Raw genomic sequence first — 17455 nt, forward strand, 5'->3', positions numbered from 1 at the left:
GGGATCTTCCCAGACCAGGGATAGAGTCCCGTGTCCCCTGCATTGGCAGGCGGATTCTTAACCGCTGCGCCATCAGGGAAGCCCTCAATTTTTATATACCACAAGTTTCAAGGGAAGTGGACCCAGTCTTTCTTGACCTACAGAAGCAGGTTGTGATGATTTCCGGCTTAGTCCTGAGAGCAATGGATGATTTAGTTTTGATGCCTTTCAAAGACGTGTACAAATTCACAGATCAGAAAATTCTTTGTCAGACCTTTGGTTCCTAGGTTTTCATTTTAGAAAATAAGATCACAGTTAACTAAAAGATATTAATTTTTAAACTTAGGTAATGGAACACCTGGAAATCTTGATACTTTTTGTGAAACACTGTGAAATAATGCTGTGTCACACTTAATTGTGGAATATTTTGGTTAAGTTCCACCTTTTCCATATCCCAGTACCAATAAAGGGTAGCTGGTGACATGTATTTAATAAATTTTTATTTTGAAAAAGTGCTATCCATTGCTTTAATTTTATCATAACTTTGAATGAGACTAATTTTTTCGCATAGCATCCCCATTCAAATCAAAGAAATCTGGGAGAACATGATTTGTCAAACATTGCTATAAGGGAGTTCAGAAAGGATTCATGATACTATGTGACAATAAATGAACAAAGATAAAGATGAAACTGGGTTTTGGACTGAATTCTGTTCTGCTAAGGAAGAAAAGTGGATTAATACATTTGAAGTTATTTTCAACAAGAACTGGGGAAAAACTGAAGGAAAAACAAATTTCTAGTTAGTTTATACTTAACCAAAGAAATATTATTAGATACCAGAATATGCATTTTGTGACCATTTCATACACTAGAGATTTTCCTGTAATTTTGTTCTGCTAACACTCCTGAAACCGAGTGGCAGGTGGTTGAATGTTAAATTTACACACAACATAGAATAGGCTTTAGGAATTTTTATTTCAGGAATCACCATAGTGATAAAGGCATTGCTGGATGTATTTGCAGAACCCAGAGATTTCTAAATGCTAAGCAAGGGGCAAACATTTATACTTATAAAACACTTATAAAAATTGCCTTCTGTTTGGTATGGACCAGAAAAGGTTGAATGAATTACTTCACTTTAATTCTCAGGCTTTGACTGTGGACCTCCAGTTCATCTGATACAAAAATAGCTAATCTTCAATTTCCTTATCTTTTAGAAAAAGCTGTAACTACAAGAATTGTAAATTAGCAATATCCTTGAAGAGAATTTTGGATTTAACTGTTGGAGCCAGTTTTTTTTTCTTTTTAGAAATTCCTAATTTTTTTTTTTGTTTTTTGTTTTTTAAGTTTTAATATTTATTTATTTATTTATTTATTTATTCATTCATTCATTCATTCATTCATGGCTGTGTTGGGTCTTCGTTTCTGTGCGAGGGCTTTCTCCAGTTGTGGCAAGTGGGGGCACTCTTCATCGCGGTGCGCAGGCCTCTCATCATCGCGGCCTCTCTTGTTGCGGAGCACAGGCTCCAGACGCGCAGGCTCAGTAGTTGTGGCTCACGGACCTAGTTGCTCCGCGGCATGTGGGATCTTCCCAGACCAGGGCTCGAACCCGTGTCCCCTGCATTGGCAGGCAGATTCTCAACCACTACGCCACCAGGGAAGCCCCTGGAGCCAGTTTTTTAACACAGAAAGTTGAATTTCTGTAAGAAGGTGGAAGTCTGAGTCATAATTTTTCCTTACTTACGCATGTGATTTTTTCAATAGGGCAAATGCAATTTTCATCCGGATCTTCAATTTTATCTACTATTTTGTCTGTAATCATTTATTTATCTTATAGTATTTATGAAACGGTAAATAAACGTTTAGAAACATCTACAGGTCTGCAAAAAACGTGATTAATGATTTCTTCTACAATAAGATTTTTATTTAATAATTTACTATAATTTAAGTATCTATAGAATGTGCCACTGCTAATGTTTTCGCTAGCTTTAGCAGATAAAATTTGCAGGTGTAGGCATCGGTAAGCCAGGTATTGATTTGAAGTTCATTTTAGAAGTTCTTGCAGAATGGAAAGTAAATTCAAAATTCTCTTTTCCCAGCATTCTATTCCTGTTGTGTCCATTCTTGGTATGTTGGTGGGAAAAATCTTAAAGGTGTTGATTCTTTTCAAGAGTCATAGAATCAATCTCTTAAATGCTTTTTTTACTGATTAAACAAAGGAGTTAGCTAACTTAGACCTGGTTCTCTTCTGCTCCAAGTCAGTTCAGTATTGTTAATCACTTTTTGGACCTCTCACCTTAATGTCCCGTAAGCAGCCTCTGAAAACTGAACTCTTTAACCCCTTCCCCAATTATCTTCGACAGTACTCAGAATGATACTCCCTCTCAGTTACTCAAGCCCAAACCTTAGAGTCCTTGATTCCTCCTTCACTTTGTCCTACACAACTAGTTGCTCACCAAATTCTGTGAATTCTGCCTCTTAACTGAATCTCCATCTTCCATTCCCGCTTCCACTTTTGGATTCAGATCTCCAGAATCTCTCATCAGGACTATTATAATGGCTTCTTACCTAGTTTTCCTGCCTCCAGGGAATATCTCTTTGTTTAATCAGATTTTTTTCTCACTGTAAAGTTTTATACTTTTTTTGGGGGGGTGGTCCCAAATATTTTCACTGAAGTTATTCCTATGTATTTTGAAAAAGTTTTGTATTGCTGTTATGAAAGTGATTTTTTTCTATTATATTAGCATATAGGGAAGCTGTTAACTTTGCCATACATTCTCTTGTATTCTGCCACTTATCAACTTTCTCATTTTTTCTAAAGTTTTTTGATTGAGTGTCTTGGAGTTTCTATGTATAAAACCTACCCTCTACAAAAAAATCAGTCTGTTGTCTCCTTTCCAATAGTTTTACCTCTAACTCTTTTACATGTCTTATTGGACTAACTAGAATTTCTGTTAAATACTAAAGGTGATCAACAACTAAATACTAAAGGCAATAGTGTGTTTCTTTGTTTAGTTTTTAGTTAAATTAAAAAATTTAAATAGCATGTTTATCTCAAGTATCAAAGTAATTGTTTTCTCTCAGTAATATGATATATAATTCTTAAAAATATTTCTTATTTATTTAGAAAGTGGAAATGAAAGAACCATCATGAAAAATATTTCAAAGAGAAAAGAAGATATTTTTAGAAAAGTAAGGTATTAATGGAGTTTGTAAGGATTTTGATTATACTAAATAGCTCAATTGTAAATGTAGGATAATCTTGAAAAAATGTGATATATTTGGTTCTATATACAAATCGTACAGTTCGTATGTTAAAAAAATAATAAGAGAGTTTACAGATGAATTATACTCTTTGGTCTGTCAATTATGTAATAAAGAGTATTAGAGGTGAGTTATTTATATATTTATTTATTCCCTTATTTAAATATTTATTTCTCTGTTCTCTCAACCAGCCAACAATCCATTTCCTGCTTTGCTAAAAAAAAAAAAAAAAAAAAAGTTTTTCTTTTTTTAATCAATGAATGAGTGAAACATTTTTAGGACTGGTATCTACGTGTCACCTAGAGTAACTCCAATTAAGATTCATATTTTATTCCTGCCTTCTAGATGGGGATGGGAAGTTATGAAAAGTATATCCAGAATGCTGGTGAGATTATTGGGAATTGAAGGAGACATCTATCAATCACTTGCTGGGGTTGATGTCCCATCACACCTTCAAGGGTTGCTGTCTCCTTGGTCAAGAGTGAAGTTAGGTATTTTTAATTTTGTTGAGGAAAATACTGAAGGTTTAGTAAGAACAGAACATCTTAGTTCATACTGACCTTACTCAGTAGTTCTTAAGTGTGGTACAGGAACCACTGGTGGATTTGGAGTTCTTTCAGAAAGTCTATAGACTAAGCTCTTACAGTGATCATGTCAGTATACCCTGCTTTGGCTTTTGACACGAATCCATGTTTTTACTGTGATTGGAAATCTGATGTGTGTCTGCTTGCTCTTCCCACTCCAACTGCACATTAATTTGGTTAGCATGTACAGTTGTTATTTAAGGAGTCTTTTGCTATACTATTTTTTCAACTTAAAATGAAAAACATCCATATTGTTCTAAAAAAAACATTTAACATTGCTAGTATGGTTTAATTTTAGAATATTGAGGTTTAAAAAGTGGTAAAAGAAATAAATGCTCATTTTAAAATATTGAATTTTTGATAATGGTAGTACATTCAGTTAGAAATACCAGTAGGCAACTAGAAATATGGTATTCAGGAGAGCAGTCATGGTTGGAGACAGATTTGGGAAGCCATGGGAATCCATGCACTCTCCAAATGCTTGGAATGTGCCCACATTTAGGCTATGAAGAGAAGTGTGACCAAGAAAGGATACAAGGAATAAGTGGCCAGAGAGGTAGAAGGGTAGAGGAAAAGGATATAGAAAGCTTTTAGAAAGTTATCAGATGCTACAGAGTACTCAGGTAATAGCTAACGTTGATATAGTGTTGAGTTTCAAAGTATTTTCATATGTTTGATCTCATTTGACCCTCCTAAAAGGTATATGAAGTAGGCAGTATATGAACACTAACAACTATCTACTGGATTTTATCATTAAAAGGTTCTTTTTGATATTACAGAGAGCAATTTTTTAACTTAAAAATCTATCGTATATAAAGAGCTCATACCCATTGATAAAAGGATGAAATTTAAGAAAACAGGCAAAGGATATGAATTGTCATTTTAAAGGAGATGACTTTCAAAGGGCTGATAAACCTATGAAAAGATGTTAAATGCCAAAACAAAAAGATACAAGGTAACCCTTCCCCCCTTTTTTTTGCAGATGTCAGAAGACACAGATAACATTGCACTAGAAGAAAATGTAGACAAGCATCTCCAGAAAGGTTCTCAATAAGTATACCACAGCTCTAATACTGTTGGACTTTATTTTTTAAAGATGTAAATGACTAATTCTATCCCAGGGTTTCATTTGGGAACACAGTTTCTTAAGGGATAAGTTCAAACAGAAACTAAACTTCCTATATAATACAAGTGGGTATAAGGAAATAATGGTAAAGTTAGTGCATGTAATAAAACTAAGTTTTGTTTTCTCTCTCTGTCTCTGCAAACATGGAGAATCTTTTCGTTCTTCAGGCTATGTTAGACCATAAAGATACAGAGATACAGAACCTGTTTCAGGAAGTTTCCAGGTCTCAGGGAGAAAAATATATAAATAATGGTTGACTCCTGCTTCATTTATCCAGCAAATATTTATTAAGCACCTACTATGTGCCGTCTGTCATTCTAAGTTCTGGGAATAGAGTATAAACAAACAACTAATAATTTTTAAATTTTATCATGGAATACTGCAACTAAGAATGAAGATTCTCATGACCTATACTGATTTAGCTTTATGCTTACCCTTTATTTCCACCATTTTCTATTTAACCTTTAACTACTCAAAGGCAGGGAGAAGAAAAAGAAAAATACAAGGCAAAATGACCAGTAGGTCCTCCATTTTCTATTGTACCTAGGACTGCATAACCCCTGTCTTTCTCAATCCATACAGTAGATCATCTGGTGGATGAGAAGAAAATAACATGAGGCTTGGAGTACACATAACAGCTGGAGCCTTCTTTATACCCAGCAAGACTGTTTCATTTCCTCTAAGAGCTGGCAGTATTATACCGAATTTACAAAACTGACATAAGTAGTTAAAATGGGTGCTTGGAGACTTACCTCTCTTTTTTTCAGATTCCTTCCTCTTCAGTTTAATCAAGTTGAAGTAAACTGGTTTTGATATTTGTATATTCTGTGGACTGTAGAGCAGTTTATATAGAATATTACTGTTTTCATGGATTTTTTTTCCTAAAAGGAAAAAGATAAAGGTTTGCTTATCTGTGCCTTTTTTTTTTTTTTTTTTTAGCCTGACTACAAAATTCAGTCCTGACCATGCATGAGTATTTATTCCAGATGGAAAAGGGGGAAGTTTCTAAGCTTTATTTTCTAGGTTCTAAGCTCTCATGGGGCAGTGACCCAGTCTTCATAATTGTCATGATCCAAAGAAATGCATGCTATTTAATAAGTACTTTTGATGCTATTGCTGTTTAATTATATTATAAGAAAGTGTCATGAACTCCATATTATGTTGGCTTCTTGATAGATTTAAATATGGAAGAAAATCAAAACATAATAGAAACGCTGAGAGGCAAAGTAAGAGAAAAGCTAAAAAATGCCAAGGTAATATTATTTTTTCTTTCCTATTTTCAAATTTACTGTTTAAATCAACATATATCATGATAAACTTTTCTTTATCAAAAAAGAGCTAAAATTCTATTTTAATATAGCTCCTTAAATCCAAAAAGCTTCAAGTTATTTTCCATGCTTTCTATTTCCAAACTTGAAGCCAAGAAAAGTTAAGTGATTTGGTTATGGTAACTAAATTTGACATCTCAGGAGAAAACATGTATATACTTTTTAAAAGAAAAACATTGAGAAGTCTTTGTTTTTATCCATTTTGGGCAAAAGACTTATGAACACGATTATGTCTATATCTGTGAACATTAAGTTTTCCATACTATTTATTTACATTGTGTTTCAGATTAATCAAGGCAAAAAATCTTCAACTCAGCTGCTCATTGATAATAAGATGTATCAGTGGTCTAAGGTGAATAACTTTTTAAAAAAAACTTTTTAGAACAGATTTATTGAGGTGTACTTTACATAGTGAAAATTCATCCATTTTAAGCGTATGATTCAATGATTTTTAGTAAATTTACAGAGTATATAATCAACATTATAATCCAATTTTAGACCATTTTGTCACTCCAAAAAGATCTCTCATGCCAATATTTACTCACTCTCTATTTCTACTTGACATTATTTCTTATCTTAAAAAATTATAATAAAATATTATAGGTGATCCCCGACTTACAGATTTTGTTCTGAAATACAATGTGTAATCACATATTTGAAACTTCAAATGACAAAATCACTCACATCTTGGGCGAACTGCATTATTTAGAGTAAAGGCTAAGCAGCTTTAACAAAAAGATTCAAAGTAAAATGTCTTAATTAAGATAGAAGTTTTATTTCTCTCTAGTGTAATAGATAAGTAGTCCAGGCTCCTAGGAGAGTTCTGCCATCTTCAACACTTAGTTTCCATCTCTGAGTCCAATGGCAAAGCTCCTGTGTCTTCATTTGCTAACCAAAGGGAAGGGAGGAGGAAGAGAGCCATAGGATTGCAGATTGATCTCTTACGGGACAAGACCTGAAAATTGCACACATTATTTCCACTAAAAGGAACGTGGGAAAAAATGTCTCTGTATCCAGCTAAAAGTAAGTTCTATTATTAGAAATGGGAGAAAAGACAGCAATGAACAACTAGTCATTTCTGCCATAAGCAATGAGAGTATTTTAAAAATACTCTCAAATTTTAAAATGTAAGGAATGTATTTCGGGTTTTCAAAAAACTCATCTTTGTCTTCACTGCAGGGTCCCTCTTGGGTACTTAGTAAAAATTAATTAAATTTAATAGTGAAAGCAGACTAAAAAAAGATGATTGTATACATGTTGTTCATTCAGCAAATGAATAAAAGTGAGCCTAACTTTGATTTAATTTAACTGTGAATAGTAAAAAATTGGAAGTTTGTCAAGATAAGTCCATTGAATATTAAGAAAAGAGGTAAAAAGGAAGAGAAATTGGCTTCTAAGAGTTTCCATTACAAACTGCTAGGAAGGGATATCTGCTCAGGAAGTTGAGGATTTTAGCAAATGATTTTGCAATGAGCAGAGACAGAGGGAAGTAAAAGTATATATGGACAATTTATATATCAGTATTGTTGAAAGGTACATAACTTTTAAAGTTAATGGGACAGCGATATTGTAGATACAAACAGGATGTAGGATAAGCTTTTGTATTTTACATATTTTTGAATTCTTTGGTTCCTAGAAACTAGCAGATTTCCTCCTTCCTTCTTTCCTTTCTTTCCCTCCCTCCCTCCCTCTCTCTCTCTCCCTTCCTTCCTTCCTCCCTTCCTCCCTCCCTCCCTACCTTCCTTCCTTCTTTCCTTCCTTCCTTCCTTCCTTCTGATTCCTCTCCCAAACCTCTCTAAAAACAGTTCATTTAAATGTGTGTGACAAAGAAGTGATAGGTGATTTATATTTGAAAGATTCAGACTTGACAGTATTGAAAAATGAGAGCCTATTTATAAGCAAGTTCATCACTAAGAATATGCCACTTTTAATACTTTTAATTATCTCTAAGTTCACAAAAGATTATTGGTGGGGTGGGGTGATACTTGTATGTGAGTGCATTCATACATGAGAGCACCCAAAAACAGGGAGAGAAAAAAGAGTTTGCCCTGAGTCCACATTTTGATCTAACTGTAAGGTAATGCTCTCAATACTCTGACTAGAGTGAAGAGATAGATTGGGAAGATGGAGAAGATTTGGACCCTATATTTTTATTTTTTAATTTTAAAAATTTTCTAATTGAGATATAATTGACATATAACATTATATTACTTTCAAGTGTACAACATAAGGATTCAATATTTGCATATATTGGGAAACGATCACCACAATAAGTCTAGTTAACGTTTGTCACCATACGTAGTTACAAAAAAAAAAGTTTTTTTCTTGTGATGAGGACTTTTAAGTTTTACTCTCTTGACAACTTTCAAATATGCAATATAGCATTATTAACTAGTCACCATGCTGTACATTATATCCCCAAGACTTACTTATTTTATAACTGGAAGTTTGTACCTTTTGACCCCCTTCACCCATTTTGCCTACTGTTCCCTGCACCCCCTGCCTCTGTTAACCACCAGTCTGTTCTCTGTATCTATGAGCTTAATTTTTTGTTTTGCTTTTTAAAAATTTCACCAATAAGTGAGATCATATGGTATTTGTCTTTCTCTGTCTGACTTATTTCACTTAGGATAATGCTCTCAAGGGCCATCCATGTTGTCACAAATGGCAAGATTTCATTCTTTTTATGGCTGAATAGTACTCCATTGTGTGTGTGTGTGTATGTGTGTAAATCTTTGTCCGTTCATCGGTTGATGGACACTTAAGTTGTTTCCATATCTTGGCTATTGGAAATAATGCTGCAATTTTATTGTTTTTTTTTTTTTTAAAATCACAGTTACCGGACCTTAAAAACAAAACAAAATACAAAAATAATTCATGAGCCAAGCAGACTCAAAGTTAAATATAACTTGATACTATCTCTCCTACTGCTTTTGGTTCTTGAATAAGATACAGTTACTATTACCATATTACAGAAAACTACTTCTTTCCCTTAAAAGCAGAAAAAGCTTTCACTTCAACACTGAATACTGGTTTACCATTGTTTAACCTGCAGACTGAAGTCTCACTGGATGAAGGTCTTTCGTTTTTTATCCTGAGTGGTGAAGAAGACTCAACTTTAGGCCAGTCTGCAGAGCAGGTTGGATTTGTTTCCCTTCCTCCTACATCCTCATTCTCAGGAAAAATAACTCTTTATTAAAGGCATAGAATGAAATACTTGATGGGAGGTGAAATTTTTATTATTGAGCTGCCTTCTCTTTGAATTGAGAAGCTGCTCATAATAATAATTCCTAACATTTATTGAGTGCTTACTGGATGCCCAGTGATATTCTAAATTTTAAATGTGGATTGTCTCATTCAATCCTCATAATAACCTTGTGAGGTAGGCATTATTATCATCTCTGTTTTATAGGTGAGGAAACAGGCACACAGGGGTAAGAATTGATAGAGCCGGGAAGTACAGGCTATCAGCTCCAAAGCCTGTGTTTTCTTTTGTTCCTCCTGTTCATTTCTCCAAGTGCCCACGTTGTTCTCCATAATCTCTATTACTCTTCATTGATTCCCCATTCTTCGTCCCTCCTTGTACAATCCCAGACCCTTCTAATTTCTGTCAGTTCTTCCCAAACTCTTCAGCCCACTGTTATTCTTGGGCCGTCCTTTCCTCCAGTCCTAATCAGTGTCACTGGTCTTTCCCATCTCCTGATTTGTCAGTCTCATTGGTCTCCCTTCTGCTCCTATTCCTCTCAACTTTCTCCATTCCTCTCTACCTTCAGATCTCTCTACAGTTTCCTTGAGCCCCCTCCTGTATTTCCAGAGTTCTACCCAGTATCTTCTGACACCTCCCAGTCATTTCCAAATCCTTCAGGTCCTCCTTTTGAATTTCTCTTGGGCCCCCCTTTGCCTTTCTACATACTTCTCAGTCTCTTCCATTCCCGTTTCTTTGTATCCTGTATCCTGCTCCAGTCTTTACATTCCTTTTGTTGTTGTTGTTTGTTCCACAGAAAAGAGCTTTATCTTAAAAAAATCTAACAAATTTAGTATATACATTATAAAAACTTAATGCAGAAAACCATGAGGAAGAAAATAAAAATCATGTGACATCCCACTGCTCTGAGATAAACCACTATTACCATTTTTCCATACTGTTCTCTATGCTTATACCCATATATGCACACACAGACTTTTATATAAATAGAATCACAGTATAGCAATTCCATTTTTCCAATTGCTCAGCCAAACCTTGCTGTCATCCTTGGATCCTCTTTTACTCACATGCCTCATATCCAGTTTGTCACAAATCCTGTTGGTTCTACCTTCAAAGTATCCAACCCACTTCCAGAACCCAGCCCACTTTTCATCACCTCCCCTGGCACAGCCTAGTCTATGCGCCCGTAACCTCTCATCCAGATCATTGCCATAGCCTCCCTTTATTTTCACTATTGCCCCAACAGTCTATTTGGTATACCATACAGTAGTCAGAGTGATTCTGTTAAAATCTAAGACAGAACATTTTTTTTAACACCTTCTAATGGTTTCCTATCTCACTCAAAAAAAAGCTGAAGTCCTTATAGGGGCTTCCATGGCCCCCTTAGTACCTCTCTGACTTCCTTTCTCACTAGTTTCCCCTTCTCCCACCCAACTCCGGCCATACTGGCCTCCTTCCTGTTCCTGCCTCAGGGACTTTGTACCTTTTAACTGTCTAGAAAGCTCTTGTCTTATCCTTATGCTGTCTCCCTCACTACCTTTGGGTCTCTGTTCAAATGACACATAATTAAAAATACTGTGCCTGAAAACCTTATGTAATAGTACCCCCCAACCCCCCATCCCAGTATTCTCTAGCCACTTATCTTGCATCATTTTTCTTCATGACATTTGTCACCACCTCACATGTATTTCTGTCTCTTTGTTTATTTTCTTCCTTGAACATATTAGGCACTCCATATTTGAGTGAATATTGAATAAATGAGTATCAAACATGCACATGCTCTGCCAAGTCACCTGATATCCCAGAATCCCATGATATAGGTTAAGGAATGGACTTTTCAGGGGAAATAAGAGAAGGTCCACCCAGCAGAGTGCACCAGGGTGAAGCGCTGTGGTTATGGCTGCTTTTCCTTCTCACAGGGAAGACATGAGAGAAATTAGGTCAGTGGGGCAAGTAGACTATTTGGGCACAAGGAAGTCCAGGCTTGGATGTGGGTTGTTTAGAGAAGTTGTTTGGAAAAGCCATCTGCCCTGCACCTGGTAAGTTTGGGGACAATGGGAATCTACTGTCCTCATCACAGGGAGGGAAAGCTACTGTTTTGTGGGAGGCTGTGACTGTGGCTCCTTCCTACTAGGAGAAAGGGGAGAATATCTCTCTTTCTCTCTCTCTCTCTCTCTTTTTTTTTTTTTTTACCACATCATACTCAGGTGCATTCATTTAGACTTATGCATGGAAAATTAGGTGGTTGCCTTCTGACCTCATGCTTCATGTCACGTAACAGCTAACAGCACAGACACTGGTCTGCTGTGAGCTGCATAGTGAAGACCAGCAAGGTGATTGTATTGGTTGAGATCATAGCTTGTCTCAGGCTAAAAATATACGTAGATGTAGTGGGGTAGGATTCATGAAAGAGACCTACATGGTCATAAATAAAAGTCTGGGATCCAAGGTGAGAGGCTGACATGACTCAGCCATCAGGGCAGACCTCAGCTCTGAAGGCAGGTTGAAAGCCCTGGCCCACACCAGGGGTGCGGTGAAAGTAGCTTGGTAATGGGACCTACAGCAGGAGCAAAGAGCCCCTCTTTGTCTATGATTGGAATATTCAAAGAGATCCCCTATGTGAAGGTCCCCCAAATCTTGCTCCTAGGTATCAGTGTCATATCTTGTTTGACTTCTGAAAATGATGCCACAAAGATTTCTGGATATAAAATACTTTCTTGATTTCATGACAGGGATATAGGGAAGGTATGATGATGTGATGACTTGATATGAACCTAGGTGATGCTTAACCATGTTACTCACTTAATTTTGTCAGAGTTGATCAAGGCCATCTGCGGTTATCTATTCAATGGAATTCTATTATTAATTCTTTTTATTTAATTATTTACTCCTAAATGTTTGTTTTTGAAAATTAAGGGATTTTTATTTGCACGACTCACATACTCTGTCTCCTTCTCTCTTTCAACATATGTAGATTTTAAGTTAGACAACTAAAGTTATCCAAAATAAATTGGTGATTTTTTTTGTGAAGAGACTCATATAAAATTTCTGATATGATATAAAAGTATACATTTTTATATTTAGTAATATATCTGTTTCAATACCTACATTCAGATTGTTTGTAACTTTTATATATCATATTTCAGAAATGTATCATAATCAATCACACTGCCACAGACTTCTATTTGTATCTTTACTTTTCTTTCTTTTTTTTCTTAAATATCATCCAGAAAACAGCATGACTACTCCACATCACCTTAGGTGGTACTTCTTTCTGAATGGTGGGAAAAAATGGGGCTGAAGACCACATGGCTTGATGTCTCTAGACTTTGCCCTACACTGTGAATTCTCAACAGTTGAGATATCATAGTCCAATATTTCAGAACATTTTCCATAGGAGAGGAGAGACTTGAATTGTAGTTCTTTTTCAGTAGTCTTTCATTGAGAATTTCAATGAAGGGCTATAGAAAAATCATATTTTATAATATTAAGCCTTAAATGAGTTCCTCTGTGTTCAATGAAAGTTCATTGTCACACAGTTTCAGCTTGAACTTGAACTGGGTGGCATAGATCAGAAAGACTTCACAGCAAGATTCTAGTACCTTTCATTTATCTGCATGTTAATCATTGAGGACAAGCACGTATACTTATTTTTCTTTTTGGTATTCAACAGAGATCAGTAAATGATAGTTACCACAAACACTTTTCACTTGGTGATAATTTACAAAACTTTGCTGAGGGCCGAGATGAAGATTTTATGGAAGAAGTCATTTTCCTAGATTTACTTGAAGTAAAGGCTGCCGATTATGAAGATGATCAGGAACAAGTAAAAAAACAACAGGCAAATATTTTTGTTCCAAGCAATTCTCCGGGTAAAGTTTTTACAAGAAAATATTCAAGTCATTAATGAATCATATTGTAGGATAATAGCTTCTTTGTATGCTGGATAGATAAAAAGTACTGATTTAAAATTATAGAAATTTTTCTATATTTGTTCTTCATGCTTTCTCTGAGTTAAAGGGAATTGGTTTAAAGAGCTCATTCATTGTGTGTGTGTGTGTGTGTGTGTGTCTGTGTGTGTGTGTGTATAGACTTTCTGCTAGGCTTTAGTGGTAGAGTATATGATAGTTCCCTTTTGCTTCTTGTTTGGTCAATACCAGTTTAATATTTTGGACTTTAAAGTAATATCTAGGTTTTGTTATTAAGTGATCAACCAACTTAAACTGCCAAAAGATACGATGCCACGCATTTTAGAAGAGGAAGGATTCTATGTTCACAGAAAGCCAGAAATATATAAAAAGACCTGCAACAAAATGGAAAACCGCCTGCTTAAACTAGAAGAGGCAAGTTCACTAGCTAACAAGGGAAACCACTCACTGATGGTGTGTTACATTTGTTTTTAGTGTAATATTTACTTACTATATTCTTAAATATTTTTGATAGGGGAAGTGTTGGTTTGAAGAAAGTGGAGAAATAATGTCATTACCTTCACCTGTTAGACGGTCATGGAATTTCAGACTAAACATAAGTAAGGAACCTTTAAATCCAGCACTGAAGACCATATACAGGAAGGTAACCAACAACAGTTTATTTATGATTATGATTAGAATTCTTGTAATATCAATTATAACTTATATACTTATTTTTGTGGTGTTAATTCACCTTTTAAAGATATTAGTAAGTCTAGTAAAGGCAAAACTATGATGAAATATTAAATATCCATTAAAATTATGTTTTCAAGGAATATTTAATGATATGGAGAAGTGCTCAGAATAAAAGTTAAAGTTAAAAAAAAAATGCAAAATTTCATATGATCCTGATTTTATAAAAATAGATAACGAATGAATGAATGAATTTATCAATGAATAAATAAGTACGTACATATACGTGTATATAGATAAAAAGACTAGAAAATATATCATAGTTAATAACTATCTCTGGATAGTAGGACATAGGATTATTTTTATTTTCTTTGTTATACTCTTTTCTATTTTCTAAATTTCAGAAATGAATTTATGTTATACTTATAATTAAACTAATTTACGTGTATTCCAAAAGACATTATGAAAATTAGCAGTCCATTAACCTAATGAGAAGAAATACTTAGACAGAAATAGTTATGTTAAAAATTTGGCTTGAAAAAATTTAAATAAGAATTTTGTACAAAAACCTAATTGCTCAATCACTTGCATTAACCATTCCATATATAGGAAATATGGCTGTAGGTAGATACAAAGTGGAAATGATACTTCCTAAAAATACAGTTGACCCTTGAACAATGCAGCGGTGGGGCACCAACTCCATGCAGTCAAAAATCTGCGTACTGCTCTCTCTGCCTCAAAAATAAAGAAATTAATAAATTACTCATCCAAGGGCAGGAACCTGAGACTGTTTGGGTAGACTCAGGACTCAAACGCTAGTTCTTTTGATTCCACACATTGTGATCTCTAATCGAACACCAACTTTTCCCCACACTTAGTTAATTTAAAGATCTGTAAAATGAAAATATAGATACTGTATTTATTGAATAAATCTGTGTATAAGTGGACAAGCTCAGTTCAAACCCATGTTGTTTAAAGGTCAACTGTACTTACAGGACTTCATTCTCTATTCCCTCTGTTGCTTTAAACCTGTGAGTTACTTCTCCTCTTCTAGTAATTATATGCCTTCTGTAGTTAATGCTTTTTCTTTACAGTTGTCATCCTGTGTTTCTTGCATATTCCAGTAGCTGCAACATTTTAACAGCAAGAGCACTTAGTTCCTTATAAGGCTGTTACTTCTCAGCCTCCATAGGAAATGAGATTTCTCCCTAAACTGAAGAGATTTATACTTTTGGAGGTCTCTTTCTCTTTCTGTAACATGTGAGGATCTTCTTTCTTTATGATATATGCTCTCTTTCTTCTCCACAGTTTCTATTTCTTTCCCAGAGAGACTAGAAAATTAAAAAAAAAGTTCCTTATGTTGTAATATGTTTTTTATATCTTTATACCACTCATAAATTTCTTTCAGGATTTTCTAAAAATACACCAAAACTTTTTGCTGCTAAGAAAATCTTTTACCATTTTACCATGCAAAATGCTTTTAAGCTTTAATTAATTGTCCTACTTTTAAAATTAAAGACATATACAAAGATTTTTATCATGAATGAGTGTTGACATTCATCAAATGCTTTCTCTAAGCCTATTAAGTATTGTAATAGTATTTTCTTAACTTCTAATGTGGTGAATTACATTGATTTTCAAATATTTCTGAAATAAATCCCATTTGTGATGCATTTTCTTTTTATGTATTACTGAATTTGATTTTCTAATATTTTGTTCAGGATTTTTGCATACATGTTCCTGAGATAACTTTTTCTTTGATTTTTCTTCCTTGTAATGTTCTTGTCAGATTTCCATCTAGGTTACACTGGCTTCAACACAATTTGGGGAGTGTTCCCTCTTTTTCTCTTCTCTGGGAGAATTGTATAAGATTGGTGTTATTTCTTTCTTAAATGTTTGGGGGAATTCACTGCTGAATCCATCTTGGCCTGGAAATTTATTTGTGGGAATGTTTTCTATTATAAACATATTTTTTTAAAAATAAAAGACTGTCCAATGGAAGCACATCCGGTGTTTGTGGATTGGAAGACTTAGTATTGTTAAAATGTCCATACTACCCAAAGCAATATACAAATTCAATGCAATCCCTATCAAAATCCCAATGGTATTTTTCACAGAAATAGAAAAACAGTTCTCAAATTCATATGGAACTTCTAAGGACCCTGAATAGCCAAAACAATCTTGATAGAGAAGAGCAAAACTGGAAGAGTGACATCATCATTATGTCAGAATAAGAGTTTTCTACCATCTTCCTCTCCAGAGAACACTGATTTTGACAATCATCCATGGACAAGACTGCCATTACGGAATTCTGAGTCCAGTGGAGAAGTTCCAGCACACCATTGAAGTAAATGGTCTAGAATTCTGGGTTGGTTATTATTCTTCTTTTAGCACTTTGAAGATAACTTTCCACTTATTTCTGAATCTCATTGTTTCTACTGAAAAGTCAGCTTAAAGTCTTACTGTGGTTTTCAGTTTTTCTCTTTGTCTTTGGTTTTCTACTATAATATGTTAAGGTGTAATTTCCATTGTAATATGTTAAGGTATGCTTTTTCTTTATATTGATCCTGCTTTGGGCTATTAGGGCTTCCTTAATATATGCCTCCATGTTATCCATCCATTTTGGAAAATCCTCTGCCATTATCTTAGCAAATACTGCTTCTGCCCTAATCTCTTTATCTTTGTGTTCTGGAACTTCAAGTATACATATCCATTTTATCTTCTGCTTTTGCATTGTTTTTATCCCTTTTTCCCTCTGGTTTAGTCTGAATATTTTCTGTTGCCCTGTCTTCTAGTTCACTTAGCTAACTTTCTACTGTGTTTAATCTCCTGTTAGATCCATCTAACGAATTATTTCCCCTTCTTCATTTATCTTTTACTTGAAAAGATTTCTCTTTTTTTTACCTTAAGGAAAAAGCATTCTGTGATCTTTGTTTTTGTGTTCCTTCTAATTTAGGCTTAATATCTAAATACTTTTAAAATTTTAAATTATTTCTATTACTCTATTGTTACCTCATTTCTGAGTTTTCCAAATTCTGCTTTGTGTTTTTTAATGTCATAAAATTTTCTTAATGTCTTTTGGCTTGTTTTGTAAACCACATTTCTATTTTTATGTTTTTGAATGTCTTTCTGGTATGCTTTGACTGTGGGGATATTATATTACTGTTTATTCATTTTTATTATAGAACCTTTGTATAGATTTAATCTTGAGCCTTTTCTGCTGTTCATTCTTATATTAAATCAGTTTTCCTGAAATTTTAGGAAAAAAGCTTGTTTCAGATAACTTTTCTGATGTCACAGAATTCTGTTGTTTTTGTGTAGTGTTAAACAATATAGTGGATGTATTCTCCTTCCCAGATTTTTTTCTG

The 17455-nt window shown here is 34.4% G+C and overlaps 1 protein-coding gene across 1 annotated transcript in view; it reads left to right on the forward strand.

Moving 5' to 3' along the window:
• The window catches only part of CC2D2B (coiled-coil and C2 domain containing 2B), a 99182-nt gene that overhangs the window by 1279 nt on the left and 80448 nt on the right, over positions 1–17455 (forward strand). The window contains 9 exon segments of the mRNA XM_068548990.1: positions 3107–3171; positions 4810–4870; positions 6130–6206; positions 6568–6626; positions 8561–8579; positions 9337–9420; positions 13160–13358; positions 13693–13829; positions 13930–14058. Coding sequence (XP_068405091.1) covers positions 3130–3171; positions 4810–4870; positions 6130–6206; positions 6568–6626; positions 8561–8579; positions 9337–9420; positions 13160–13358; positions 13693–13829; positions 13930–14058 — 807 coding nt within the window. The 5' untranslated portion in view covers positions 3107–3129.

Source organism: Eschrichtius robustus, chromosome 7, assembly GCF_028021215.1.
Source record: "Eschrichtius robustus isolate mEscRob2 chromosome 7, mEscRob2.pri, whole genome shotgun sequence".
In the NCBI taxonomy this organism is placed as follows: domain Eukaryota; kingdom Metazoa; phylum Chordata; class Mammalia; order Artiodactyla; family Eschrichtiidae; genus Eschrichtius; species Eschrichtius robustus.